At 41.8% G+C, this 27899-nt stretch overlaps 1 protein-coding gene across 5 annotated transcripts in view; it reads left to right on the top strand.

Moving 5' to 3' along the window:
* Positions 1–437: 437 nt before the first annotated feature.
* srpk2 (SRSF protein kinase 2) overlaps positions 438–27899 on the top strand; it is a 60992-nt gene continuing 33530 nt past the window's right edge. For 3 of the 5 annotated variants that reach the window (XM_051073209.1, XM_051073211.1, XM_018675960.2), the window contains exons 1-2: positions 438–584; positions 840–906. In XM_051073209.1, the coding sequence (XP_050929166.1) occupies positions 569–584; positions 840–906 (83 nt within the window). In that variant the 5' untranslated portion in view covers positions 438–568. Of the gene's footprint in view, positions 585–839; positions 907–17861; positions 18619–27899 lie in introns of those variants that run through there. The other 2 variants (XM_051073208.1, XM_051073210.1) reach the window with 2 other exon arrangements.

Genomic DNA, 27899 nt, shown 5'->3' with positions numbered 1-27899 from the left:
GCTTTTGAGCACCATGAAAGATTGAAGATGAGACCAAAGAAAACACCAAAATCTAAGTCAAAAGTCCAACAAATCTTGATGAAATAGCATAAATCAGTGAGTGGGATGTAGACAGCAATACAAAAAACACACAACAGTATACATTGTATAGAAGTAGCATCCTGGGCTTACCATCAGGCTTTTGACATGCAACAACTGTCCTCAGCTGGACCCCAAGCAACGACACTGCACAGTCCATTTAGCCACAACATTAAAACCGGTAACTGCTAAGTGCTTCCTCTGTAAAGCAAATTACAGACTAATCAAAATAAGTGAAAAATGGCTAGTGACACATAAACTAGACTACATTTACTCAGCACACATGCCCATTTGGGGTCCATGTCCACGCAGGCTGCACGCGACTCCCACTTCAAACGACAGAGGGAGCGCGTGTCATCCAAGGTATAGAGGTTAGTGTGTGTTTGTGTTTGTGTGTGAGAGAGGGAGAGAGGGGGGGGAGAGAAAGAGAGAGAGATTCCGGCTGCTGCCGCCGCGCTGCCTGCTCCTGCTGAGGGGAAGAGGAGGAAACATGAGCTCCAGGAAAGGTGCGTATCCCTCAGCCTCTTAACTCGGCTATGCTACCCCACTTCTGCTTGTATTTAACATGAAAGGTGGCGGAAGTTGCGCGAGTTGAAAGCCTTACCGGGCGCATGCTAAACGACGCTAAGTGACCCGTACCAGCCAGCTTGTAGAGCCTGATGATGTGTGTTTGTTCTCTTTCCCCGTCCCTCCTCCCTACACCCTTCCCCGGACTCGGACGTCGGTCATGCCCGTGGATAAACGCAACCTCACCCCGGCAGTGATGGCCATCCAGGCCAGAAAGAGGAGGCCGAAGGGGAAGAAAGACAAAACGGGTCACCATCGGAGGTAAGCGGGGCGGCGGCGGTTGGGCAAAGCGCGACGTAGTGAGAGTGAGAGTGGACGTGAAGTGTTTGTTTGCCGGGGTTTGGGTTTGTTGACAGCGGGTCCCTCTCCGTGTGACGCCGGCGCTGCTGCCGGTGCGTCGGCGGTAGAGACTGTGAGCACATATGGCAAAAGGCGTGTATTTTTCATCTCACAGACTGGCTAACCGTGGAGTGTGGGAAGTTGGCATTTACGTTAGAGGAGTCAGACGGGGTATCTGGACGTAGAGGTCCCCACAGGTCCACACTTGACTCCCAGCAACATTTGCAGGGCAGTTCTTCAGCTTATTTTGCCTTTCCAGTGCTGATGACCTCTGGATTGATTTTTGCACTGGAGGTTGCAGAAGGAGGTTTGACAGATGTGACAGCTCATTTCCTTGCCCCCTTTTGCAGTGGTTGTACTAGACTGATATGGAGTAGAACACCCCCATTTATCACTTAGCGTATTTGGAAATAGCTCTCACACGCTGTTCGATTATGCAACTTTTCATGAATCTGTCAGAGCATTGTTTCCTGGTGTGTGTGCCAGCTGTTTTGTTGGGCGGTCTTGCAGGGAAGATGCACGGGTATTTCAGCGTGATTTTCCCAGGCGTGAGTGGCTGCAGCGGGATGGCGTGTGAGCAGCGCAGTGGCTCTATAAAGTGCATGCGAATTGGAGTGGAGAGAGAGGGGGCTTACTTCATGGCATGATGCTATTGGAGCGACGTCACCGGCAGTCGAAGAAAGCATCAATTAGGTGATACCAACGGTGCGACCACCTCAGGGGGCTGGCAGGTTCCGGCCGGGTGCTGGAATATGCTGGAATTCCCAAACATTTGCTCAAATATAATATAGGGAAAAAATACAGCAAACAGATGTATGCAAAACAGTGTTCATTCATAAATACAGCTATTCCAATATTCTGTCTTAAAACAGGAAAACATTATGTCAGTGATGAAATCAATCAATCTGCTGTATTTTCACTTATTTCAGGATTTTTTCCCCCCAGAAGCAGCTGTTTTCTGAGTGAAAAATAGCCCTGAGATTGGTGTCCTGATGTGGATGTGGTCTTGCCTTCTGCCCAGTGTATGCTGGGAAATATACAGCAGGGCTTAACCCTGAGAAGGATTAAGCAGGCAGAGAAAATGAGTGAAAATAATAACAAAATAATTCTTGATTCAAGACCATTCCTGATGTTTACAGTGAAGTAGGGCTCTAGCTAAAAATTATTTTCATTATTGATTAGTCTGCTGATAGAGTTGAACAAAAGGCAACAGTAGGCAGATGTTTTCTGATTTCAACTTCTTAAATGAGAGGATTTCCTGCTTTTCTGTGTCATACATCACAGTAAACTGAATATCTTGTCATTGGCTGTACCATATAAGACATTTGCAGATGTCACATTTGACTCTGCAAAGTTGTGAGGGGGACAACAAACAAACAAACAAAATTGCAAATTAATCAAGAATGAAAAACTTGTTGATTGATTTGTCATTTGGGTCTATAAAAATTAAGGAAATAGTGAAAATGCCTGTCACCATTTCTTGAAGCCCAAAGTAATGTATTAAATAGCTTTTTTGGTCAGAATAACAATAAGAAGTTTAAAAATATCAAATTTACTATTGCGTTAAACAAGGAAAAGCCCCAAATTCTCATATTTGCGACACTGGAACCACAAAATGTTTGTTTTTCCTTCTGTTGGCCGATGAGGTATGTCAGAAAAATCATATAATAAGGAGAATTTAGCACCATGCTGACAAGTGCAGGCAGTGAAGATGCTTAGACAGTAATTGCCAGTGTCAGATTTATTCTTGTTGCTTGTTTGCATCTCTTATAAATACAGAGAAAAGAAAATCAATTTTTTTCTATCTATCTATCAAATTTTCAAAAGACTAAAACTGCTATATTCTTAATTATACTGCCTTATCTAATGTATCGTCATTATTGTTATTATTATAATCAGACAGAAAGCAAACCTGTGCTCGGCTCTGTTTCTGTACTGCAGTCATCGTTTATTTACTCTTAACCATTTTAAGAGATCTCTGAATCTCTCTTATTGGGGCATGGTTTACATGTTCTTCCTGTGCCTGTGTGGGTTTTCTCTGGGTGATCTGGCCTCCTTTCACAGTCCAAAGACATGCATGTTAGGTTAACTGGTGACCCTAAATTGCACACAGGTATGATTACGAGAGTGAATGCTTTTTTGTCTCTATGTGTTACCCAGTGAGAGGCTGGTGACCTGTCCAGGGTGTACCCTTCCTCTTGCCTAGTGACAGCTAGGATTGGCTCCAGCCCCTCAGCAACATTAGAGGACAAGCAGTATAGCTAATGAATGAATGAATGGGTGGAGCTCTCTTAAATTTAACAGCATTTTCAAGTCAAAAGTAGTTGAATGTTTTTATGCTTAAGTTTGTTCTCTCCCCCTCTGACAGTTGACTTATTTCACAAACATACTCACTTTCAAAGAGAGTGTTCATCCTTAAGGGTTGTAATCTGCTTTGATCCGGATTCATGCCTGGGCCCCGCTGAAGGGCTTCACACAGCTGAGACGGGCTTTGTGTTCAGAAACCACAACAAACACACATGTACACAAATGCATACACACTCTCTTTCTCACACACTCTCACACTCACACATTTCCACTACAAAGAGGCCTTCACATCCAGAGCATTATGTACTGGAGTCAATAGTAGTTTTAAGACTCAGTTCAGGTGCAGTCAATGCAGTCACTTGACTTTGATCTCTTCTGATTATAGCTGATACAACATCTCTGTTTGAGCTCATTCATTTAGACAAACAATGAATGCATGCACATACTGTATATTAAAAAAAATCCCAGCCTGAAGAGGCATCTCACCCCCCATGACTGTGTGACATCTGATTTGACCTCACTCAGTCTGGCAAACAATTTCACATTAACAAACACAGGAGGAGGAGAGATTTAACTACAGCTTAGAGGAACAGATCAAGGTGCCTTGCTGAGGACTTTACAGGAAATACACTGGAGAGTTCATGTTTGGGTGATATGATGATTATATGCTTGCATGTCCATTGTCCTTTTACCCGCATCATGCAACATACTGTAGGTGTTTTCTTCTCAAAAAGACCTCTGCTCAGGCTGACATTTGGCAGAATCATGCTGGGGCATATGTGTGGTCAATAAAAAATGTATTAAGAAGACGAGAAAACATATGAGTGGTCCTGCCCCAACAGGTGCATCAAAATTATGTATGTTTTGTATGTATTTTTGAGTGGCATTTTGTCAGTAGTAGAATCGTGACAAGAAATTAATTGATGGTGAGAGAGAGAGATTGGGATGATATTTAAAGGACTGACCATGACTTTGCAAGTCATGGTCAGTCCTTTAAATCTCTTTGCCACCAGGATAGATGCAACAAAACAGTCAAAAACAGTCACAGTATTCATGCTTCAGGGCAAATATGTGAAAACATCTGTTGTGGGTGTATCAGGGGTGTGTAGGGCCTTTTAACAGCAATTCTTTTTTTCAAAACAGCTTTTATTGTCTAAAGATAAATGAGATATATTTTTGAGCCAGACTGTGATCTGAGTCACTCATAGCTGAGAAGTGATGTTTGTGCTCTGCACTTTCCAGAGATCAGTTATTGTTGTTCAGAAAGCATGACTACAGTAGCACAGCTGCTCCTTTTCTTGCCTTGGTTTTCTGTTGATCAAGTTTGAGGTATTACTGTAGGTCTCTTTGTTGTTTGGGTGGTCATGCTTGCTACCCAATAAGATGCATCGCTTACTGTACCTGGAGGATTGAAGTTAAGGTTTGCAACTCTGTTTTTTTTATCCACACGAGTGGTGTGGCCCTGTAAGTGGCAAAGTCTGCAAGTTGGATTTACCACTTTCGTCCACACTGAAAGATCTCAAGATCTCAAAGATCTTCACAGACATTCAGCCATTTGCTGGATTGTGTCTTGTTTATGAATTGGTGATAGAAAATAGCAGAGCTGACATGTTTTAAAATGAACCTGTATCAGGGTCATAAATAGCATATGTGCAGGTGATGTAGCTTCATTGAGGCCCGCACGGACAAGCCTGTCTTTCTTAATTCATTTTATCTTGCTGCTATTGTATCAAAAGAGCTTGAGCTTCATTAGTACTGAGTCTATGGCATACATGGTGCAAACCGCACTTACACGGTAAGCAGTATTTATCATACTCTGAGTATCTACTCCATGCCATTCATTCACCAAATGAATAACATAAACATATAAGAATATAGTTTATTGACTCAGACCTCTATGTTACATTTCTAAATTAAGTTTAAATAAAGATTAATTTTCAATAATTTAAAATTATTATTTATTTGCCTTTATTTAAGTTAATTTAAAGTTCAAAAATGTGCAAACATGGCCACATGGAATTCTGGGTAATGATGTGTTGTGATTCTGACTTGTTATGCCACTGATTAGGGTAATACCAGAATTGTTGTGGATTTTATGAAATATGGAACCACATCTTGAGTTAATGTGAATTTAACAAAAGTCCCCACAGTTACGATTATAGGAGGCAATGTAAAAAGCATTTTGGAGATTCACTTAGGTGATGGCACAATGACAGTTGTTTGTTCACTGAATCTCATTATTATCTATTAGGGAATGATGGAACAGTCTTCTTTTATTTGTCACACTGACACCATTGATCAGATACTGACAGGAGGTATGTTACATCTCAGCATTGCGTTTGTCAATTTCACTTTTTACAGATTCAAAAACAACGTGACCTAGTTGTTGCTGATTCACCCAGAGGCAAACAACTTCATTTGTGAGGAGCCACATGCTCAGTGTTGCCTTTACGTTTTGGATCATCAGCACAAGCAGTGGATCAGTCACATGTTTTTTGAGCTCAGCTTTGTGAATTGCTGAGCAGAGCACATTTATATAAGCAGCTACAAGTCTAGTCTTCAAAGTATTTCTCCAGCTTTTATCACCTCTGTTCAGTGTGCTGATCGCACACCATGAGCCAGGCTGGGGCAATGCCAGCAAAATTCAAAGACATTACTTGTTATTTGTAAGCATAGTTGTGCTTTGGTATTATTTACTGGATTTATCTACAAAAATAACACAGTACTCTGTGTGTGTCTGCAGATATAGATGTATGAGGTCTGTAGGTGGAGTAGTAGGAGATGCTTTGAACTTGGTTGCGGCCCAAAAGAAAGTTCACACCAAGTTCACTTTGTTACACCATCTCTCTTCAGCATCCAACTTTTTCTTTTGTTGTCCTCTGATGTTTAGCTTATCACCTGCACATAGTAACCCAATCTTGTCACTTTATTCCAACACTCCCAATCATAAATACAAAACCCTTTTGGTATTTCCAATGAATACACTGTATATTGTTATCATTTTTTTCAAAGTATTGATATCAGTATCTGCCTCAAAAATCCACTATTGTTAGGCTTTGTTGGATTGTTCACTGGCTCCATTGGCTGTGTGAAATATCTTGATGTATCTGTGATGCATGTGTGAACAGAATTAAAACTCAGTTGAGGTCAGCAGCTCTTCAGATGATAAAATAGAGAAGGTTAGAAGCAAAAAGGGAGAAACGCATGAGGAAGTGCAGCAAAGTGGCAAAAAAAAGAGTCATATCCTGTAAGCACTTAAGTGATTTCTTATAACTTCAGAAAAGATTTATTAATACAGTTTAATCTTCGATGTTCACTGTCTCTACCCAGCCAGTCTGTTCTCCTTACTATGAATTATTTAACTAACAGCAACACAAACAGTGCTTTGTAAGTTGCTGCAGGACCCTCACAAAACAGTAGTACTCTTTTTCTCTGACAGCATTCGTTTAGTGATGGACCATAGCTTTTACACCTTCACATTTGCTTCTCTCACTTTATCATCTCTCCCCTTATCGAGTTTGGGCTGTAACCTAAAATAAATGGACCATCGTGCCCTTTGTTGTTAAGGTTGCCATAGAAACGCTGGCTGTGTGACTCCGGTAAACCAGTAGCAATAAAAACGGAGCAAGTCCTAGTCACCATGATTACAGGCACAGCAATGATGCAGTAGTTCAGAGGTATTGCAGAGCAGAGTTGGTGCCTATAACTACTAAAGAATGAAGTTTTCTTTCCAAATGCCTTTCAAAATGGCAGCTTATACAGACTGTTAGCAGCCCTCTGACTGACCTTTTACCTGGTGTAAGCCTTGATTAAAATCAAATATTTAATCTGCCTTGTGGAATACAGATTGTAAATGTGCCCGCATTTCATGTTATAAGATGACAGGTCCTTGCAAATTTCAGAGGCTGAGACTTGTTGTGAATCACCTCCTTGATTAAACGGATCTGGATAAGCATACCAAAACACGCAGGAGCTGTGAAAGGGATATAAACAGACAGCAGTATAATAGCATTCATTAGTCATAACTTTGCCAGACGGAGCACTAGTGAGTCTAAATGCTAATATTCTGCACAGGATATATATCTGTCAGCTTGCAGTGCCCGTTGTAGTGCTGTAGACCCCTTTGCATGAAATGAGCTGATTCTAACCTGACTAATGTTCCCACACATTGCACTGTAAACTGCATTGATTTTCGGTAGGGGTTTTGCCCAGCCCACTGTCTTTGACTGAAGATGAGAGGAGGCAGCTGGCTGGAGCACCGTGCAGAGACGAGACAGGGTTTATTTACCGATACCAGACAGCAACCTGAAGCTTGTGTTTGTCAAGACTGAATTAGCTTGTTGGGTTTTTACTTTATTTTATAAAACTAAGGCAGGTTTATGTGACATTTTGGTTTGTCAGCACACAAATTTATCCAAAAATAAACAGTACTTATTACAATAAATTGACACCTATATACATACAGTGCAGCCTAACATTAATATACAGGCACTGGCTTGCTTCCTTATGTTTGTTTATAGATTCTCCATATTTCTTGAATACATTTTTGGGCATTTTGTGCCTTCTTTAGATAGTGGAGAGAGGTGATAGGAAATGAGGGGGGAGAGAGATGTAACAGAGGTCCATGGTTCAACCTAAGATCACTAGCATGTGAGATATTAGATCTATAGTTAAAAATTTGGGGAAATTATTTGCTTTCTCACCAAGATTTAGATGAGAAGAGTCACTATATCACTCTCATGTCTGTGCATTAAATATGAAGGTGGTTAGCTTAGCTGAGCATGAAAACTGGAAACAAGGGGATACCAGCCAAGCACAACTGGTGGTAACAGAATCCACCTACCTGCACCTGTGGTGCAAAATGGTGCTATAAAACCACAGGTTGTTAGTTTTTCACTGGGTTTTTTGGGTCCTGTACAAGACCAGCCTGTTGTTGTCATAAATTAACCTTTACTGATTAGAAACTGGTCAGTGAAAGCTTCCAGACTGTCACCCTTGTTAGTAATTTGAATTAATTCCCAGGAGAACACAGGAGTGCCTCTATCTGTGGATGAACACCAATGGCCTTGTGTCTTGAGTTGGCCAGATGTCCTCAGAGAGTTGATCTTTGGCAAGCAGATTTGTTCAGCTCAGCCAATAATGCTCCCTTCATCAGTACTGCAGCCTGGCTGTATGAAGCTGATGGCGGGCATGTGAGCTGCATGTAGAGAGAGAAAGAGAGAGAGGGAGACGAAAAGGGGGAGAGAGAAACAGTGAGAGGCGTGCTGAAAGCTGGAGAGGTGGAGCAAAAGATAAAGAGAGAGACAAGGAGGGAGCGAGGAGGGCTGAAAAGGGTGAAAAGGAGAGTTTGAATGTGTGAGCATGTGTCTGGCCAACCAATAGCAACAGGAAAGCTGGGGATGGAGAGAGTGAGTAAGGAAAGTGGAGAGAGGGAATTAGAGGATGCCACAGGGCAGCTGAAGGCAGGAAATGAGGGTTTGCAAAAACTGCTGCGTTGGACACAAGGGGGAAAGCGCATAGGTCGCTGAATGGTGAGCAACTGAATGTGGAAACAGTGTGGAGAGCTTGAAATGCTCATTTATGTAAAAACAACCCACGCAGACTGCTACAGCTCTATGTTTAGTCTGTGTTTGTTATTATCCAGAGTCAGAGTCACACACTTTGAAATGTGCTTCATTACAAGTCAAACCTGAAGGACAACAATTGATACAGTTTCCGTTTAAACAGCCCTGCCGAGGGACCAGAGCAAGAGTCATGCTTGTGTTTTTTGATTTCATTGTCAAGGCAATGGAGAAGCCATCCACACCCACAGTCTGTCATGTCAGGATTGTGAGGTGAAACTTATTTCAAGTCGACCTGCAGCACTAGATTTTACAGTGACAGTTGAACAGAATTAATGGGCTTTGATGCTACCACCATGTGGATGTCAGATACTCTGCACATCACAAAGGCAGTTTAAATCACATGTATTTTGTATACAAACTCTTAATCTGTTCAATCAGGTGCAAAACTGCACTGTCAAAACTGGTGATATAAAAACTGGTGATATAAAAAAACACGTGTGCACACATGTCAAAATTGTGTCAAAAAAGAAATCCAAATTTATGACTCTTTTTTTTGTACAGTCTTATCATAAATATCTCAACTAGGAAGAGAACTGAGATTTCTGACTCATACTGTCAGAGAGACTGGCTATGCCCCTTACAGATCATTCATTGTTATATACTGAATTGTAATATGATATTAGCTGCTTCCTCTGTGGTGTCTGAGTGGGAATGATATTCTCCCTGGTGGCCACAGTGCCCGTATTATTGCTGGCTGACTGGCTAATTGAATACAGAAATAGGCCACTCCAGTAGGTGTTGAAGTAGGAGCTCCTGCGGAGAAGCTTCCAATTTAAACTCACCTTTTCAATAGTTAGGTAGGTCTGCTGGTTTTGTGAGCCACCAGCCACCACCTCTGGACTTAGCACTTAATAAGGGTAAAGTTGAGTGGTTGTTCCTTTTTAGCTCTGACTGCTGCACAACTCTTACCAAGCCTGCCAGTACTATAATCTGTGTTGTTATATGAACTGCTCCCTAAATCTTCTCGTCTGGTGGCTTGTTTTGAGGGCTCACAGGCTGGATTTTCCATTGGATTTTTCTCCCCTTTTCAAAATGTTTGTCTGACCTGGGGAGTTTGAGCTTGTTAAGGATTTCCTCCTACTTTCCCAGAATGGTAGCCAGGAAAGCACAAGATCCAAACAAATCTACTGAGTTGATCAGACTGAATGGACAGAGAAAGAGTGAATTAAAAGGAGGGATTCCCATGTGTAGAGTGTGTGTGGATTTGTTCAGCGAGGGACAAGGAGCGAGGATTTGTGCCTCCTATGTAATGCTTCTGAAGTATGGTGGAGTTTTGCAGTTGCAGGCCAGTGGGTCATCACGGGAGGAGGAAGGGAAGACATTAATAGGGCATGTAATTCTGCGAGGGCAGGAGCTTATCACAGTCAGGGGAGACTGAACGCTGCACTCTCACCCTCCACTGCCACCTTCTGGCCATTTGGGATGGGGGAATTGCTTTCATGAAGTTGAATTTATGAGGATGTTCTGTCAAGTTTTCAAATTCTTTCTGCACTTTCAACCTTCAGAAATGCTTTTACTGCACTCTTTTTCTGTTTTTAAATCTGTTAAGATCTTATTACATTAATTACATTATACATTTTTGCTTACAAATTAAGCCATGACAATGTCGACAAGCTTTACAGTGGCGCTTCTCAGTGTAAAATCTCCATCAAGCTGGGTTTTTAATTATCCACTAAGGAAACTGAGACATATAAACAGACAGTACAACACCTCATTTTAATTTTCTACACTAATGTAGAGAGGACAGAAACTGAGGTGGTGCCAGCAGTTTTATTTCCTCTTTTCTAGCGCAGCCTCAGGGTGTTTCTCCTCCTGTAAGTATTATGCAGTACTATTGAAATGCAAAGCCAGCATACTTGCTGTTATAATATCTACAGCCTCTATTTAATGTGAGGCTTCTAATTGTGGATGATTTTAACATACATGTTGATGTTGCGGCACACTCATGGCTTAGGAAGCATACAATGAGATTCCATATAGTTGAATAAATAAAAGTGATGACAACTGATTTTTAAATGATTAAACTCAGAGAGGAGGTGAAAAGACATTTTTCAGATTTAAATAGTGCCTCCAAACCTGTTTTTCATATTGCATATAACCTCGACAACCTCCATCAAGAGTCAAAACCTAGGGCAACAAAAGGTCGTTACGCCCTGTGCACCCCTGGAAGATAGCAGTTGACGTTCAGTTTATAAAACAATCCAGCTCTTTCATGACGTCTTACTGCTTGGTTAATTGCTTTTGCACAAAATGAACTACCAGCATAAACTTAATAGTAATTACTCCCTTTAAAAATAGGAAAAGTTAAACACAAACCCAAAGCCCCATGGAAAATGTAGATACAGTTTCAGTTAAAAAGAAACTGTAGAAAGCGCCATGATGATGAGATACCAAGATGCTGCTCGTGATGTCTGCGTGCTTCAGTGTTTCAGAATGTAATACATTGAAACATTTCCTCCATTTACTCACCAGTAATCACAGATAATACGATGAATGCAGGCACAGGTACAACTGGGCAGAATCAATACTCATTTCTATGGTATCGAATTGCTTGTGTCGGCTGTAATCACTGCTCCGCATGTTTGCAGTCTAGCCACAAGGTATTTGTTTGTCTCAGTATCTCTGCAGCACACTAACCCAGATCTCTGGAGAGTGTGTGTATATGCTCTATGTGTGTAAGTGTGTCCTTCACAGTCCATGCATCAGCTTCTTTCTATCACGGCTGCTCCTGCCATTGTAAACATTGAGTAATTGGCTATGCTGAGCAGTCTGGTGTCCTCATTTAGCTCTGTCTCGAAAACCAGACTGAAAATTCTTGTTAGATCTAGAAGCATCTGAGATTTGTGTAGCCATGTTCTCATGAATAAAAAGGTGGGTTTGGTCAAATAAACCAGGCAATTTATATTTTTCTAAAATCCTCAATTTCCTTTCCTTAGTTTAATAGCACTTTTTATAATGTATTACTAATATGATATGACATGTCAGTTGCTAACCTAGCTACCTGCTTAACAGAAGCATGTTAGCATTACCATTGTGTGCATGCTGGCAATGCTGATGTTAGTATTTCATTCAGTGCATTGCCATGCCAGTACAGCCTCACAGAGCCACTAGTAAGGCTGTAATCTCTTAGTCTTCACCACTTTTTTGAGCTTGTGGGTTTCTAGTGGAACTTGGCCAGTAACAGGAAGTCTAAGTCTTTACTCACCTAATGTTAAATGTTGAATTTACATCTATCTCAAAGAATAATTCTGGTTTATTACAACTTGGGTTTTATTTCATAGTTAGTTAATCTTGTTTAATGTTGCACTGGAGTTCAGTTGCATGTTTTTCCAGTTGTGAGGCATATTTTTCCAGTCTGCTTTTGTCTTTTGGCTGCCTTTTTGCTGTGACTCCTGTTTAGTCCCATTTAGCTTGAACTTGAAGGCTGTAATCTCACATTTGGTCATGTAGAGACATTTAACCACTAGTGTCAGTGTATTTCAGTCACATTACAGCAGTAGTCCTGCTAAGTGCATTATCACATTCATTGTGTTGACATAACGCTTGCTGGTGACCACAGGCCTGCCTTCTCTCTCCTCCATGCTGCAGGGCTGTTATCTCACTACTCTGTAGATGGAAACACAGGGCCCTCATTGTTGTACGCCCCCTCAGCTTGCGGTTAAGACTATTTTCTCTGCTCCCCACTCACCCCATTCTTTATGACAGTGAGAAAAAAACACCTTGTTATTTTTCTGTTTATGCTTATCCTTGTTTGGCCTCCCAAAGTACTGCTATTTACTTCTCCCCTGTGCCGCCCTGTATCCCATTATGAGTGCTTAGTATCAAGCAAAGAGTGCACTGTGTGCAGGTTTGAGTCTCGTGAGTGTAATCCTCCTTCTGTCCAATAGAGGGTATTCATGTCCCAGTTTTTGTTGGTGGGTGAATGGATTCTTTGTAGGTACTGCTGTCCCACCTCCTGTTTTTTTCGTCATGCTGGAAATGACTGAATACTTTAGCTCTGACCTTATGTTTACCTATTGAAAACAATATTTTTAAGATTCTGTGTGCTCTCCAACATAAACAACACTTGATGTTTAATGTGAATCAGTCAAAGTACAGGCAAATATCACATTTCACTTATGTTAAATTGGCACCCAGTCCCTTAAATTTCTTTTAAAAGTGCACATCAGTACACTGATCACACAAACAACTTCTATTCAGTTACATGCTGTTACTGAACCTGTCCTCCATTAGCGAGGTGAAAGGGCGTTAAAAAACACGAGGCTGGCCGTTTTGTGGGTGAATTTGGTGTGAAGTGACACCCAACCCCATGTGTGACAGAATCCATTTAAACATGTCAGCAGCTGCATCACATGAGGTCAGAGTGCAAGAAGAGAGGGCGGGGGTCACTCATTCATCAATTAAACACACACCACTTAGCTAATGAGCTCTCACTCACACACTACTCACAGAGAAACAGGAGGGGCTATTACTGGGTCATAATCTCACTACTCTTTTTTGAGTATGAGCTTTGGGTAAACAGTATATGGTATATACCCCCCTCCCTTCCCTCTTACACAGCACACTCTAGCTCGCAAAGTGCACACATTCAAACATATTGCTGTAGAGTGCATTCCCCAGGGTAATGAGACAGAGAAAATGCAATGTGCTTACCTGTGTATGTCTAGATGAATTACGAGCACTCAACACTGACCAGTGACTGTGCTCTGTGTGTGTGTGTGTGTTTTTTCCCATTAAACTGGAAGAAAGTAGAGTGATGGGACATGAGTAAGCGGAAGAGATTGGAATAGCTCAAGGCAAAAACCATGAGTGAGAATCAAGCCCATGACTGATCTAGATGTTTGGAAATAGACTTTTTTTAAACAGCTTACATTTTGACATGTCACAGCATGAAAAACACAAGCTTAATTAATAACATTATATATCACTGTATTGCATTTAGGTGAGCCAGTTCCAGGACATATTCCAGGATATTGTGCAGGCTAGGTCACTGTCATGGCTTACTGGGACACCTTAAATAGCACAAGTACATGATCCAGTAACTACTTCAAACTGTACAAACAAGTATGAATGCAGCATACACTAAGATACCCAGGTGATATCACAGGACTAATTTTCTCAGGCTTGATGAGGCTTCACCAGAGCTACTGATGACATCATAGAGCTGTTTCATAGGCTGAGTAGTACTCAGAAAATTGGTTGAATACCTGTTTCATATTGGGATTAAAAACAGAATAAGTGTAGTCGCAAACAGTTCCCCTAGATGGCAGTTACATTACTGTCATTTTTGGTCAGTTCTGCACATTTACGGCTAAAAACAAAAATAGAAATGGCTCGTACCATTTCAAATGTTTATGTAATGGGATACACTTATACTGCATAAATGTTTATGATGAAATATTTAAATTTCCTCTAGTTTGTGTATTTTTCGAAGGAAATGTGTCTTATACATTGAGACTCAGCCCGTTTGACTTTTTTTTTCTTCCTGTGTGTGTATGAGAAATGCACATTCATTTCATGCGTATGTGCAGATTTATATCCTGCATCCTCGGGCTATGTCATGCAGTCTGAACTGTGGAGTCCCCATAGGCTGGTGTGCTCCATATAGAAGTCTGTAGCAGAGGAAATTAGCTGCTCTAAGGCAGACCTGAGGCTATCAGTATGTCAATCAATCTGGACGCTGGCTGCTCTAAACACACACAAACACTCGAACACTCACACACAATATACTATAGAACAAACCACTTTGTGTATATGTGATCGTGTGTGTTTCCACTTGGGGGCAGTGTTTTCTCTGCAGGCAGTGACAACAAGGCTGTAGACACAAAGAGCACAGTCACTGTTGAAGTACCAGCATATTGCTTGTTTGTCTTAACGCAAGCACACACACACACACACACACACACACACACACACACACACACTCCACTGTATATGCATTTGCCTACTTGTCTGTATGACTGTGCTTTGCTATGACTTCTGTCTGTGGCTACATTTGTTGTCTTTGAGTGCACTGTACATCCAGGAGCAATTTGCAACAGAACCTGTGTGTGTGTGTGTGTGTGTGTGTCTGTGGGTGATAATGTGTGTGTTTGCCTATATAAACCCCTTCTCTCTCCCCAGCATCCACCAGGCAGTGAGGAGAAGTAGGCCGCTTAAAGATAGCTCCCGGCAGCCTCAATAAAGGCTCCCAAAATATATCTGCTCATGAGAGTCATCATCTCTCTCCCTCCCCCCTCTTTCTTATTCTTCTTTTGCTCCTTCTCCTCTTTTTGAAAATGGAACCAGATTCAGCCTTTGAATTTGCAAAATGCATGTGTGTGCGTGCACCTGTGAACGTGTGTGCATGTTTCCCTTCATGTGAATGAGCTACTCCGTTTTGGGGGGTCTTAAGTCTCGCTTAGTTTGTCCTCACTGAAAGGTGACATCAGGATTGTACCATCACACCCATTAAAATTGGGGGGTTTAGGGTTAGGAAAATAAACTGTGTTGTGCAAATAGGATGCACCAACTCCCAATACTTCTGATGCCTCAACTTTGGATTCCTGCTGATACTGGAGTACCAATCCAATCAGATTCAGGTATAGAGACAGAGTCAAGAGGTGTAAGTTTAACTTCAGCATCTCTCAAAGTGTAGAGACGTTGAGCTCTGAGTTTACATGCAGTTTTATGCATTTGTTCACAAATGCACTTTTTTCACAGTCTTTTCTCATGGAGATTTAATTTAGTTAGGAGTTATTTGTGAACATCACTTAACAACATCAAAATCTTTTTGACCCTAATTTGGGCTAAATAAGATGAGTTCTCCCAGCAGATTTCTATTTGTTGTTGTTTCATTAGTGTATGTGTTTCTCTTACTGATAAACTGGTGATTTGTCAGGATGTTTTCCTGAATTTCTTCCAGTTTATGCCACAATAAGCTCCAGTCCCCTCCCCCACCACCTCCCGTGACCCTGACAAATCTGGGTGTGGAAAACAAATGAATAGAAAGTCGAGTGGTTGCTCTCATATTAGCTCAATATTCCTCTTGCTGTCTGGTTGCATTGAGATCCAGTGTGTACTTTACACCCCATTGGCCCACATCCACAGAGAATGAGGACAATAGTTTGGCTCAGAGACATGTGTGCCTAATGTAGTCCTTTTATGTGGGAAAGGAGACAGAAAAGAAAGGGAATCATTGTGTTTCTGTTTTCTTTCTGTTTCTGTCTTTCAGGCATGTCTCATGCCCCTGATAAATAGTCATATATGGCTACAGTGTTTGTACTATTAGCAGAAATGTATTTGCCATTGACATTTTATTAATATGCAACCTGCAGTAGTTGTTGCAAAATCAGTGGCCTCGTTTTGCAGCTCGTTTTTTGTGGAATTGTGATGTGATGCCATGATTTTACCTTGTTATCGTTTTACAAAATTAATGATTTCAACCAAATTGTGATTTAGAAAAACAAAATGAATCTTTTGAGTTTTTGTTGACATGTGTCATGTTTTTTTTTTTTTTTGGACGTAATGCTTAACAATGGTACACAGTTGCATTGGACATCACTTTGAGCATTTTATAGGAAACCTTCCGTGATATGGATGAAATTTAAAAAATAAAAAAAATAAAAGTTTTAAAATTGCCATGGTGATATACATTGTAATATAGTTAATTCTCTGGAAAGTCAGTCGATCAATTCATAGATAGAATGAGACTAATAACAAAACTAACAGTCTAAAGCCAGACTATCAACTCTGTGAGGCTGTACTTACGCACAGCGATGCTTTGAGCTTAATTCTAACCTCCAGGGCATCTCCAAAGTCAGTAGAATTCATCCATGAATATCTATATAAAATTTTATGGCAGTCTAACAAAAAGCTGTTGACATATTTCAGTCAGTCAAAGTGGTGGACCAACAGACCAACTGACAAATTGTTATCTTTCGAGCCATGCTGCTAGCATGGCCAGTAACCAGAAAGGAGTGTCTTTTCTGGATTATCCAGTGAATTGAATACCTGGCAAAACAAGATACTTCATCACACTGATGGAAAATCCAGCAAATCCAATATTGCCATAAAGCAGCTGCTTATTAATTTGCAACATTGCCTGCAATAACTGAAAACTCACAGACATATTAAAGAGATAGCTGCCTCATTGTAAACTGTAAAAATCTCTACTGGTGGACAAATCCCTAGTGTCTCATAGTAAATGTTAGTGAGCCCTACCTCTTTTTATTAATTCCTACCTTTGCTGCTTAAATCTACCACCACAAAACTTGTTTTGTGTGTAGTACATTCAGCAACCACTGCCAGGTATTTTAGAGAAGAATCTGTGCATACTGTAAACATTTTGTACTGCAGGTCTCCTACTGTACACTCCCTGGATTACTAATCAGTCACATTAACCTCAGGATACCCTTTCGACCCCCGCTGTGCTTTTTCACACGCGTGCTCACATATACATGTAGATGTGCACACATGCATCCGTAGACCCACACGCCAATATTGAGGTCAGATTGAGAGATAGAGACAGACCCCCCATCATGGCACACCCTCTGGCTACCTCTCTGTGAGCTGTTCACTCATGTAGAAGCAGACCCATCTGCCCAGAGAGATGGCGAGAAAAAAGAGACAGACTGGGACGGAGGCAGAGGGATAAGACACACATATATATGCAGTGGCATCCTAAAAAGACAGAGGTGGAAATGGGGTTTAGAGAAAAGGAGGGAGGATGCCAAAGAGAGAGAGAGGAGGAGGAGAAGAGTGAGGGGGGAGTAAGGCAGATCTGTGTGGCGTTGCCCTGAGATACAGGATGTCGTAATAAGGCAATTGGGAGAGAGAGAGAGAGAGATAGAAAAAGAGAGAGCGAGGGAGGGAGGGACTAATTCATAGGGGAAAAAGGGGGAGGAGAGTGTGCCTCAAGGAGAAAAGCATTAATTTTTCTGTTGCTGTGACAAGCCGACACCCCTCTGCCTGCGCACCAAGTGGAACGCTCCAGCTCGCTCTGGGCTCTGTTGTTGTGCAGAGCTGCAGAAGGCCTGATAGAGTCAGCTAGACAGAGAGAGGAGGAAGGGAGAGACACAGAGACAGAGGCAGACACACTGTGGATCCAGAGCCTGTGTTTTCATTTCATCACCCAGTTCAACCAGCGACACCAGAGAGGAAGGGGACGAAGGGACGAGGAAGACAAAAAGGAGCCTCAGTGACAGCAGGGAAAGTGAAAGAGAGGCAAGGTGAAGGAGGAGAAGGAAGGAAGGAAAGGGAGGGAGGAAGGAGGCTGGGGCATGAGGAGGGGCGCCTGACTGACATTGCTGCTCTTGCTATCAGCTCACACACACACACACACACACCGACGCAGGCAGACACACATACTCAGCCAGATTGTGCACTGCACAGTTGCTGCTCTTTTTTTTAATCCTTTGCGGAGCTTTGTCTTCCATCCTTTCTTCTCCTCTGAGCAAGAGGACAAGAGAGACACAGAGAGAGGAGGAAGAGGAGGAGGGGAAAGGACGAGGAGGAGAAGGAGGAGGAGGGGAGGCAGTAACCCTCTCCTCTCCTTTACTCAGACACAGCAGAGAGAGATAGGGAGAGAAGAGTAAAAAAAGAGAGAGAGAGAGAAAGCAGATTTCTGTTCTATTTCGCCGTCTCCTGTGGTCCCTCGGCCAGCGAGCGGCTAACAGGCACCGCTCATGTCCGTGAACTCAGAGAAATCCTCGTCCCCTGAAAGGTAACACCTCCTCCTCCTTCTCTTACTCCTTATCCTTATCATTTCATCCCCATATGTCTGTGTGCATGCCCATCTGTCTGTCTGTTATTTTGTCCTCAGCCACCCCAACCCTCTCCAACCACCAGCCCCCCTCAGCACCTCCATGTTTTGTGTCTGTTTCTGTTTCTGTTTCTGTCTGTGTATCCTTAGCTGGTTTCTTCTATTGTCTGGGTCACAGCAGTCTGACTGTAGCGAGGAAAGAAAACGCAGTGGTTCATTGTTGCGTGGTGCTGTAACTCAGTTGGCTGCTGAAACAGAACATTCTTACCTACATACGCAGAACAGCACATACAGTACAGCGCACTTAAACATCATCTTAAAGCATAATATCCCTCACAAACCTCTACACAGATACACACTTGAGTTGCTCTTGCTTTCTGAGCCTGCAACATCTCCTATGACAACAATAACAAGAACACACACACACTGTATGGCAGTGGTGCACAGAGCTTACACAGCAAGAGTGTCAACACAAGTCAACATTAGCACAGCCAACAGCAGCAGCAGCAGCAGCAGCAGCAGTGCATCTCAGCAGCGATGCAAGACAACAGCTCGCCACATGACGCACCTCAGAGCATAGCATTACTGAACAATGGCACCTCTGAATGCCACACAACTTCTACACAACACACATATTTTAAACCAGCTGTAAGCGGTTCATTACATTATAGATTTTGCATATAGTGAAACATCCAGTTATGGTGTTTAGTATGAATAGCAAAGTCACAAGGCACTATCAGACACGGGACACACTGTGCCTAATTGAGAATACATACAGACAAAGACACGCACACAGCAGCATCATTTCAAATTGTCAGGACAGATTATTTCATAATACATCAGGAGCACATACATCAAGACTAGTTGTGTTTCAGAGGCTATTTCAGACTCATTTACCCTTGTAACTCAATAGAGATTAATGACCTCTTAAATAATTTGTACCTATTTGTGCCTAATTATAGCCTCTTGTGTAGATTTATAAGATTAAAGTGAACACAGTATTTTATTTCTTACAGGGCTGCATAGATGATCTTGATTTAAAAAACAAATGTTGTTGTAATGTTGTATAGTTATGAGAGTCACTCAAGTCATAACTTAGTCAATCAAGGAAGGAAAGTTTTGTTTTTGTTTTTCAAATTGAAAACCGAAAAAGCGGATCGGCGAGGTGTTTGAGAACAAAGGCTCTGTTGTTGGTAGTTTCCATCTCTGTCATAGGCAGTGAATCCAAAAGGGAATCCGTCAAAAGTCGTGATGTGCGTCCAAACCTCTTCGCTGCTTGCACAAGATCCCATATCCATTCACATCTATCCAGACCAGGCCCACATTCCTCTTTCAGTGTGTGCAAATGCGGAAAGAGCTCGATTTGACGGGTGCTGGAGGGTGAGGAGCAGGCAGACTGGATGACTCAGGTAGCCACTGATGCTGTGCCAAGTACGATCAGGCAGAGCCGCTGCCATCCACACAACATAGCGCCAGGCCCCAGACTGGCACACTTAAACACACAACGCAGTGGGCACACAAATAGGCAGAAGTAAATGGGCACTAACAATATCAGGCGTTATTACATGGGCAGTTGGGCACAGAGGAGAGCGGTGTCATATTGGCAGTTTTGGATGAATGTGAAGTGAAGTTTAATTTAGAGTAAGAGGCAGTGGCACTATGTACGAATACACACACAGACAAGTATGCAAACACAGATATGGATGAAAACTGTCATACTCACTTATATGTCTTACATCTGGACAAGGAGAGCAGGATTTCTGATCTCAGACATACTTAAATATAGAGTATCGTTTCTCCCTTCCTCTATTGTTTGGGTCACAGTTGTCTCTCTGTAATTAAGAATAATGCAGCAGTCCCTTGTTGCATGGCAGGTAACAACAAAGACCTACAGTCATACACACACTGCTGCCCTCCTTAACGGCTGCAACATCTCATATGACAACAGAAACAGTGCACGCTGCTACCTCCATTTCAGGTTTACCAGTCTGAGGTAGGCTTAACAGTTGTGTTAGTATAACCAGTCATGAAGTTCTGTCTTTTCACCTCTCTGAATTAATTCATATATACCTAAGAACGCTATCAGTTATGAACCTCACGAGTAGACTAGCTGCTAATACCCCTGCACTCAAAGCTGTGTTTGAAAGCCACAAGCTGTGCCAAAGATCAGAGAGGATTCTGCAGCTTTGTGAGTGTGACATAGACAGCTGGGTTGCCTTTTGGACTGGATACATGCAGATACCAAACAGAGCAGTTGTTACTTTAGTAAAAATAGGCACATGATTATCATCTGCATACATTGGCAGCTCAAGAGCTTTATATTGCAAGAAATGTGTTAGAAAGATAAAAATTATTTAGATGCAAGTAGTAGTGATGTGTTGATCAGTGAAGTAGCAGAAATGAATCATCAAACATCAAAAATGTCTTTTCAAAATATTTGAAATGTATATATAATGTATATATATTAACAAAACTAGACATTATTTGTTTGTGGCACATAAATGCAGCCTGAACTGAATTGGAAGTTGGACCTAATTTTTAGTTTTATTAGTGGCTTATATTTGAGTGTGGATTGGACTTCAGAGTCTATATTGGGCCTGCATTTTGGCACATATCAGCACAATGTTTCTGTCTGCGACACCATCTGGGCTCCAGGTGCCACTCACAGAGCCCTTGAGTGCGTCAATTGAGATGTGCAGTAACATGTCTGTCCAAAATAAGGCAGAGTAGAATGGATTACTTATGTGTTTTAAACCAAATAGATGGGTGAGTAGGGTCTGAAAAGAGCAAGAGGCGGCACTGTGACAAATTTTGTCTTGCAGCACTTACATTAGGAAGACGATCCCCGTTGTGTAACTTGGCACTTCAGACATGGTGGAGAGAGATGGATGGAGGACAAGGAGCGTTGTGTGTGTGTGTGTATGTATGTATGTGTGCGTGAAGGATATGCAAGTGTTTTGACATCCTCGTAGCGTGTGAGCGGCTTAAGGCTTCTTCCTGCGGGGTGACGACACGTCAGTTTAGGTCATAACTGACGCTGCTGGGTGGAGGGCTTATGTCCTTTGAAGGGACTTTCTTTACGGATTAAACAAAAGTCGAATAAATAAACACCCAAAGGTCAAGAGTTTACCTGCTTTGTTGCAAAGCTGACTCATGGCTGTTGAGAGGCTGTTGAGACACTGAGAGGTGTTGGGTAAACCTCCCTGTCTTGGATGCTGATTATCTAACCTTCAGTCATTGTGCGTTCTGTCAGGTGTTGGCTGTGTGTGTTTAAATTAATGCAATGCTTAGGTGAGCTGTTGAAAATGCGACATCCACTTCAAACTGCGTATGTAGTAGATATGGCTATCTTAAGCAAACGATGACAGCTGGGTTTAATGTCTTATATTTGCATGTAATCCGTAGACATGATTCCAGCGTTCCTGTGTGTGTGTGCGTGTGTGTGTGTGTGTGTGTGTGTGTGTGTGTGTGCGTGCGCGCTAGCGGCTGTGTGTGTGTGTGTGTGTGTGTATGAGCGTGTGTCTGTACCGTAGGAGTGTGATGGGTTGATGCATGACTTTTACTGTGATTACTGGAACTGCCACTCTTCACCAACAGAGAGAGGAAAGAAGAGAGGAGGGAAGAGCAAAGAGAAGAAGAGGGATAGAAAAGGGGGAGGAAACAAGACAGGTGAGAGGGAAGGTTGAAGGTAAAATAAGGTAGAGAGAGAAATAGAGATAGAGAGAAGGGTAGAAGGTAATGTCACATGCAGGAACCAGATTGATGAACTGATGACAGAAATGAGACGTTAGAATAAGCAACACAGACATCACATATACACATGCACATATACACAGGCATTACACGCAGCACCTAAAATTTCCATCTCATCTCCTCTTTCATCTATTTGACACCAGTTGAAACATAGGTTGCTGGATACATTTCCTGCCACCCTTTTGCCTCCTTAAATATGACTAACTGTAAACTCGATATCTATGGATTTTGGGCTTTTGCTACATTTTAAAGTAGTGGGCAATTACTTTAAATTAGTGGTGTTGCAAAAGCTATTAACCACACAGTAAGAAGCCATGAGAGAATTATTTCATAAAATAGACATCAGGTGATCTGTAGCATCAGGCTTTGTTGTGGTGGGCATGGTTAGATGGCTAGATAGCGACAAATTAAGCTAGTTATTAACTGATTTACTATAAGCTGAGAAAGCAACTATTTTGGTAATTAATTGTAATTTAAGCAAAAATGACAAATAAATATTCCTTGTTATGGCTTCTCAATTGTGAGGATATGATGCATTTTCTTGGTTTAATATATTTAGGTTTTGGGTTATTGATCACACAAAACAAGATATTCATCAACTTGGGCTTTGAGGAATTATGGGCATTCTTAATCATTTTCTGAGATAAACACAGTTGATCAGTTAATCAAGAAGATAATCTACAGATTAACTAATTGAAAATAACAGTTAGTTGCTGCCCTATTTTAATAATCACAAAGCTACAGCAAAGCTGAAGTAGATTAAACAGAAGGAAAAGATAAAAGGAAAAACCTATGCAACAGAGAGCAGCAGAAGATGCAGCATGCATGCAGCAAGTGTTGGAATGTGTCCAGTCGGTTAGTGAGCCAGGCCAATGCAGCAGACAACATCACATTCAGCAGCCATCACATTCACACAGTATACATAGCTTCGACTGGCCTATATCGCCTCCACCATCTTCTCTGGTCCGACCCACATCGCTACAGGCATATACAGGGCACACAAACACACATGCACAGACATGAGCAACCCCAGCCATGGCACGACATGACAATAGCTAATGAAGCGTGGCAGGGAGCTAGCTAGCAAAGTAGCCAGCCTGCCCTGCCTGTCTGGTTTTCTGGCCTCCATTATCCCCACCAGCCCCCCTCTTACGTCTGGAAGGAAACAGATGATTGCCTTACTTTCTTTCCTGCTTCCTCTTTTTTTCATTTGTTTGGGCTTCAGTCTCCATCTGGGACAGATGGAGAAGGAGACGTCCTCATGCATGCTCCCATCCCTTCTATCCCTCTGAGGGCTTTCAGTGATGTAGCAATGGTAAATAGAAAAGTTTGTGTGTGGGTGTATGTGTTGTCAAAGCTGGCCTTGCAAACAAGTCTAACCTGACTGCATAGCACAACTTTTTCACTGTGTCACCACAGAGTAAGACAGGGAATTTCCATGTCACTCACTGAAATCCTATGTGGTTAATCAGTAATAGGAATCACTGAGTCAAACATCCAGCAACTGGGAACAAGACACCTCACGAGTAGTGTGTCGAAGGCGATTGTCATGGCGATACCCTCATGGAGCCGGTCATGTGATCTGGACCTAGGCGCCTGATCCACCATGAGGGTTGTGGTGTCACCCAGTGTAGTATGGATGCATGCAGTAGATGTACAGTAGATGAGAAGGGATGAAAAGTATGTGCAGTAAAGGATGTTACTGTTAATGTAGTGGGATGAAACTGAAATCACTGTGTAATGACTAAAGTATATCCTCTTTTTTGTAGTTTAACAGGCTCATATCATATGATTAAATGACCAGTAACATTAGTCATTAGTTTTGCAGGCGTTTGGTTATAACTGAAAGTAGATGAAAAGTCAGAGGATCATCAAAGTCATCAGGGTATATTGTCTGGAAACCATGAAGGTCTGTACAAAATTGCATACTAATCCATTCAGTGGATATTGAGGTATTTCACAGGATACATGGCTATATAGGATATAAGGACCATCGCCAGCACAACATTTTATATCAGAAGAGTCTTTCCAGTCTATTTTGTCAAGGTGTGGGCATTTTCAAGTATGATATGGTGCTGTTTACCTTGGCTACACATACCCACTCTACTATAACACTACTTCTTGAAAAGCCTGGATTTAAGAGTGCAAACCCCTTCACATTTGTTTGACTTAACTAGTAATGTAACAGCACATTTTCCCATTCTCTGCACTACTGCATTCCACTCTGAAAATATTCAATTGGTTTTGGCAAAAGCAAATTACCACTAAAATTATGCTGTTTGTACAAAAAAAAGATGGGAACTTTGCCATTAGATCCACATGACAACCAGGAAGAATGCTTATCATTTCATTGGGCTCGGTTTTCTACTGCTTTAGACTTTGTGTGTTTGTGTCCAGTGCTCCAAGTCCCTGCTGACTCGGTATGTTTACGTATGCAGCATTCCAGTCTTTCCTGTGCTGCTCTCTTGTCTTTCTATCTTTTCATCTCTGTACAATCTCCTTTTCTTTTTTGACTTTATTCTCTCTCTTTATCTAGCGCTCTTTTTTTAAACCTCCATATCTCTTCCTGTCTTCTGGTGTCGGTTCCATTTGGAGGTTGTTAGTTTCTCTGGGAACCAGATCTCAAGCAGCATTTTTTTACAACTAGTGGCGGGATTGGTCATGTTTATTGTTGTCGTGACTGTCGCTGTGAAGCCATTGTACCAGAGTTACCAAGTGAATATTGTTAAAAATGTAAACAACATGCACTATTTGTGCAGCACTGAAGTTGTTTTGAGCTGCACTCAGTTTCCTTTACTACACACACCTCCTATTGGGCAACCAAAAAATTATTGTCCTGGCCTTTTCTGTATCTATAAAATGACATTTCAGCATTATTAGTATATTGGTAGCCACCAGCTGTGCTCCTAATTTGTTTTAATAGACAGTTCTAACCTTGCTAAGAATAGACTGTGTTTCCATTATGCAACAGGAATTTGTTGAAGCAACAGGAATTTGTTGAAGAAAGAATTTGAGGACAAACATTCTCCTTTAGTTCTCCCATCTCACTGTGTAATGCATTTAGCTGCAGTATGGATATTTAGCATGCAGCTAGGGCCTTTCTCACTCATTATTTTACAGCTATCTGCCATCAGCGTATTAGTCTTTCTGGAGTCGACTCTACTGCTACGATGCTGTGTAAGTTATACTCAGCAGAAATGGGGAAATGGAGGAAGAGAGAGGGAGAGGGGGCAGAGGGAAGGAGAGAGGGAAGAAAAAATTGAGATTTTTGGAGGAGAGAAGCAGAGGAATGTGGTGCGACGATAGCCCTGGGAAAGAGATGATCTCTCAGAGGAACTGAGAAAGAGACGATAAAGCCAAAGGAAGAATGCTGGAGAGAGAAAGAGAAAGACCAAGATAGAGACATAGAGAGCAAAAAACAGGAAAGGACAGCAGAAACCTCAGGAGAGAGCCGATGTAGACGGCTGGGGAGCCTCGAAGAGACAAAGATAAAAAGCAGAAGGGGAAGGAGAGCAGGGAAAGTGAGGGAAGATGGAGGGAGAAGATAGATGGCTCTCTGCAGACTTGCGCAGTGTGTTGGGTAATGCTAGGTCACCGGGGGACTAATCTGTACTGATGCTGCAGCGTTAAAGCAGTGGAATGATACTGGCCTGTTTGTGTTTGTGTGTGTGGGGAGATGTGTTTGTTTGAGCAGCTTTGCATACGCATGTGTGTGAAAAGATACCACTTTTACATCTGAAGGTGCTATTTTTTGTCTCCTTTTGTCTACTGCTACAGTCAAAACACAAACACACACACACACATACAAACACACAAACATGTACATACTCGCACGCATAACCCCCTCATCAACGCCTTATGCCCCGTAGGACTGAGTCACTTGTCTGCTACATAACTGAGAACAGCATTCATCTGTTGTGTCTGAGAACACTGTTGAGCTGTTGTTTCTCTTCCTCTTGCATGGTCATGGGTGTTTTGTTTTTTTCTGTCGGTCCACATCAGCCCAAGTGGGTGGAGTTCACTGAACTCTGGACTCAGGAAAGTCTTACAATATGCCAACTCGGCACGCTCAGCTCACACCCAGGCCTCTAGCTCGACAGCAGTAAACTGGCAGTATCGGCCAGTAACGCCACAGTGGTGTGTGTTTCCCCATTGCTGCTAGCACACACTGCCAGGTCAGGTGTGGTGATTCTGGTGTGGGTGTGTTTTGAATTCTCTCCCGTTTTCTAGAGAGAGTCAGGATTTAAATGAAATATATAATAACCTTACTTCAACAGATATATATGGTAAATAAAAACAAAAATAAATGTGGATGAAGTCAGGTATTAGTTTATCAATTCAGTTGGTAATCAACAGAAAATTAATGACCAAAAAAATGTCCTAGCTGATAAATCATTTAAGTCATTTTATTTATTTATTTATTTTTGTTTTCATCTTTGAGAGCAAACTAAATACCGTTCGGTTTTGGACTAATAGACAAACAAAACAATTTGAATATGTAAACCTGGGCTTTTGGAAATGTTCTCACATCTTATTGAACATACAATGAATCATTTAATCATGAAAATATTTTGCCAAAATATTAAGGTATATATTTGCTTTCAAAAGATGACAGATTGAAGTAGTAAACTGACATTTTTACAGGTTTTACTGTTCTGTTCAATTTAGGTTAGGTTCAGATCTATCTGGCTGGCAGAGGGACTATCCACGGAGGATATTATTTTAATTGGCTCCACTTTTTTAAGGCGGGCATTGCACATACAGTAACACTGCTGGTTTTTCTTGCAGCTCATACCACTGTTCCACATTGTCTTGAAACTACAGGCCTCAGTTCTACTCTGTCCTAACTGTAATAAGTAAAGCTATGACTCCAGACACACTGGCATGCTAATGAGCTGACATTCAAATCACATCAGAAAGTATTCTTGGGAACAGCATTGTCTGTAAGGCTAATTGACATTGGATGTCTTTTGAGAGTGTTCAGAGTGTATTTTCGGAAACAAGATAGTTTTAATGGTCCTGGCGATGGAGAGGTGTTAATGTGTTGTAGGTGTTGCATTTCTGATCTGTATGTGACATGTTGTGTGTGTGTTTGTGCTCTTGTGTTTATAAAATAGGTGCATCTGGGCCTATGCTATAGTACGAATGTGTTTATTAGTGCCCATGTATTTACAGACTCCATAGTCAAAACGTGCACTGAGAAAGATCCTTAGCAGGTGGGTGTCACAGGCCCACGTGACTTCTGCTGGACTTCAAGGCTGGGTTCATCTTGTCCCACCACAGCTGTATGCATGAATCTGCGGCAGAGAGCAAGAGCTGCTTTTCTCTGTTTCTCCATCTATCCTTGTTTCCTGCTCTATGGAGTTAAGCTCGCGTCTGCCCGCTAAGAAGAAATGGGGTCTGGCTTTGTATGTGCTCCGCCTGCGCCACAGGGCACTCCGAAACAGGTAGAGGGAGAAAGGAGAAAAAGAAATAGCAGAATAAAATGT

This window comes from Lates calcarifer, linkage group LG10, assembly GCF_001640805.2.
Source record: "Lates calcarifer isolate ASB-BC8 linkage group LG10, TLL_Latcal_v3, whole genome shotgun sequence".
NCBI classification, from domain to species: domain Eukaryota; kingdom Metazoa; phylum Chordata; class Actinopteri; family Centropomidae; genus Lates; species Lates calcarifer.
This window is presented reverse-complemented; position numbering and strand designations above follow the sequence as displayed.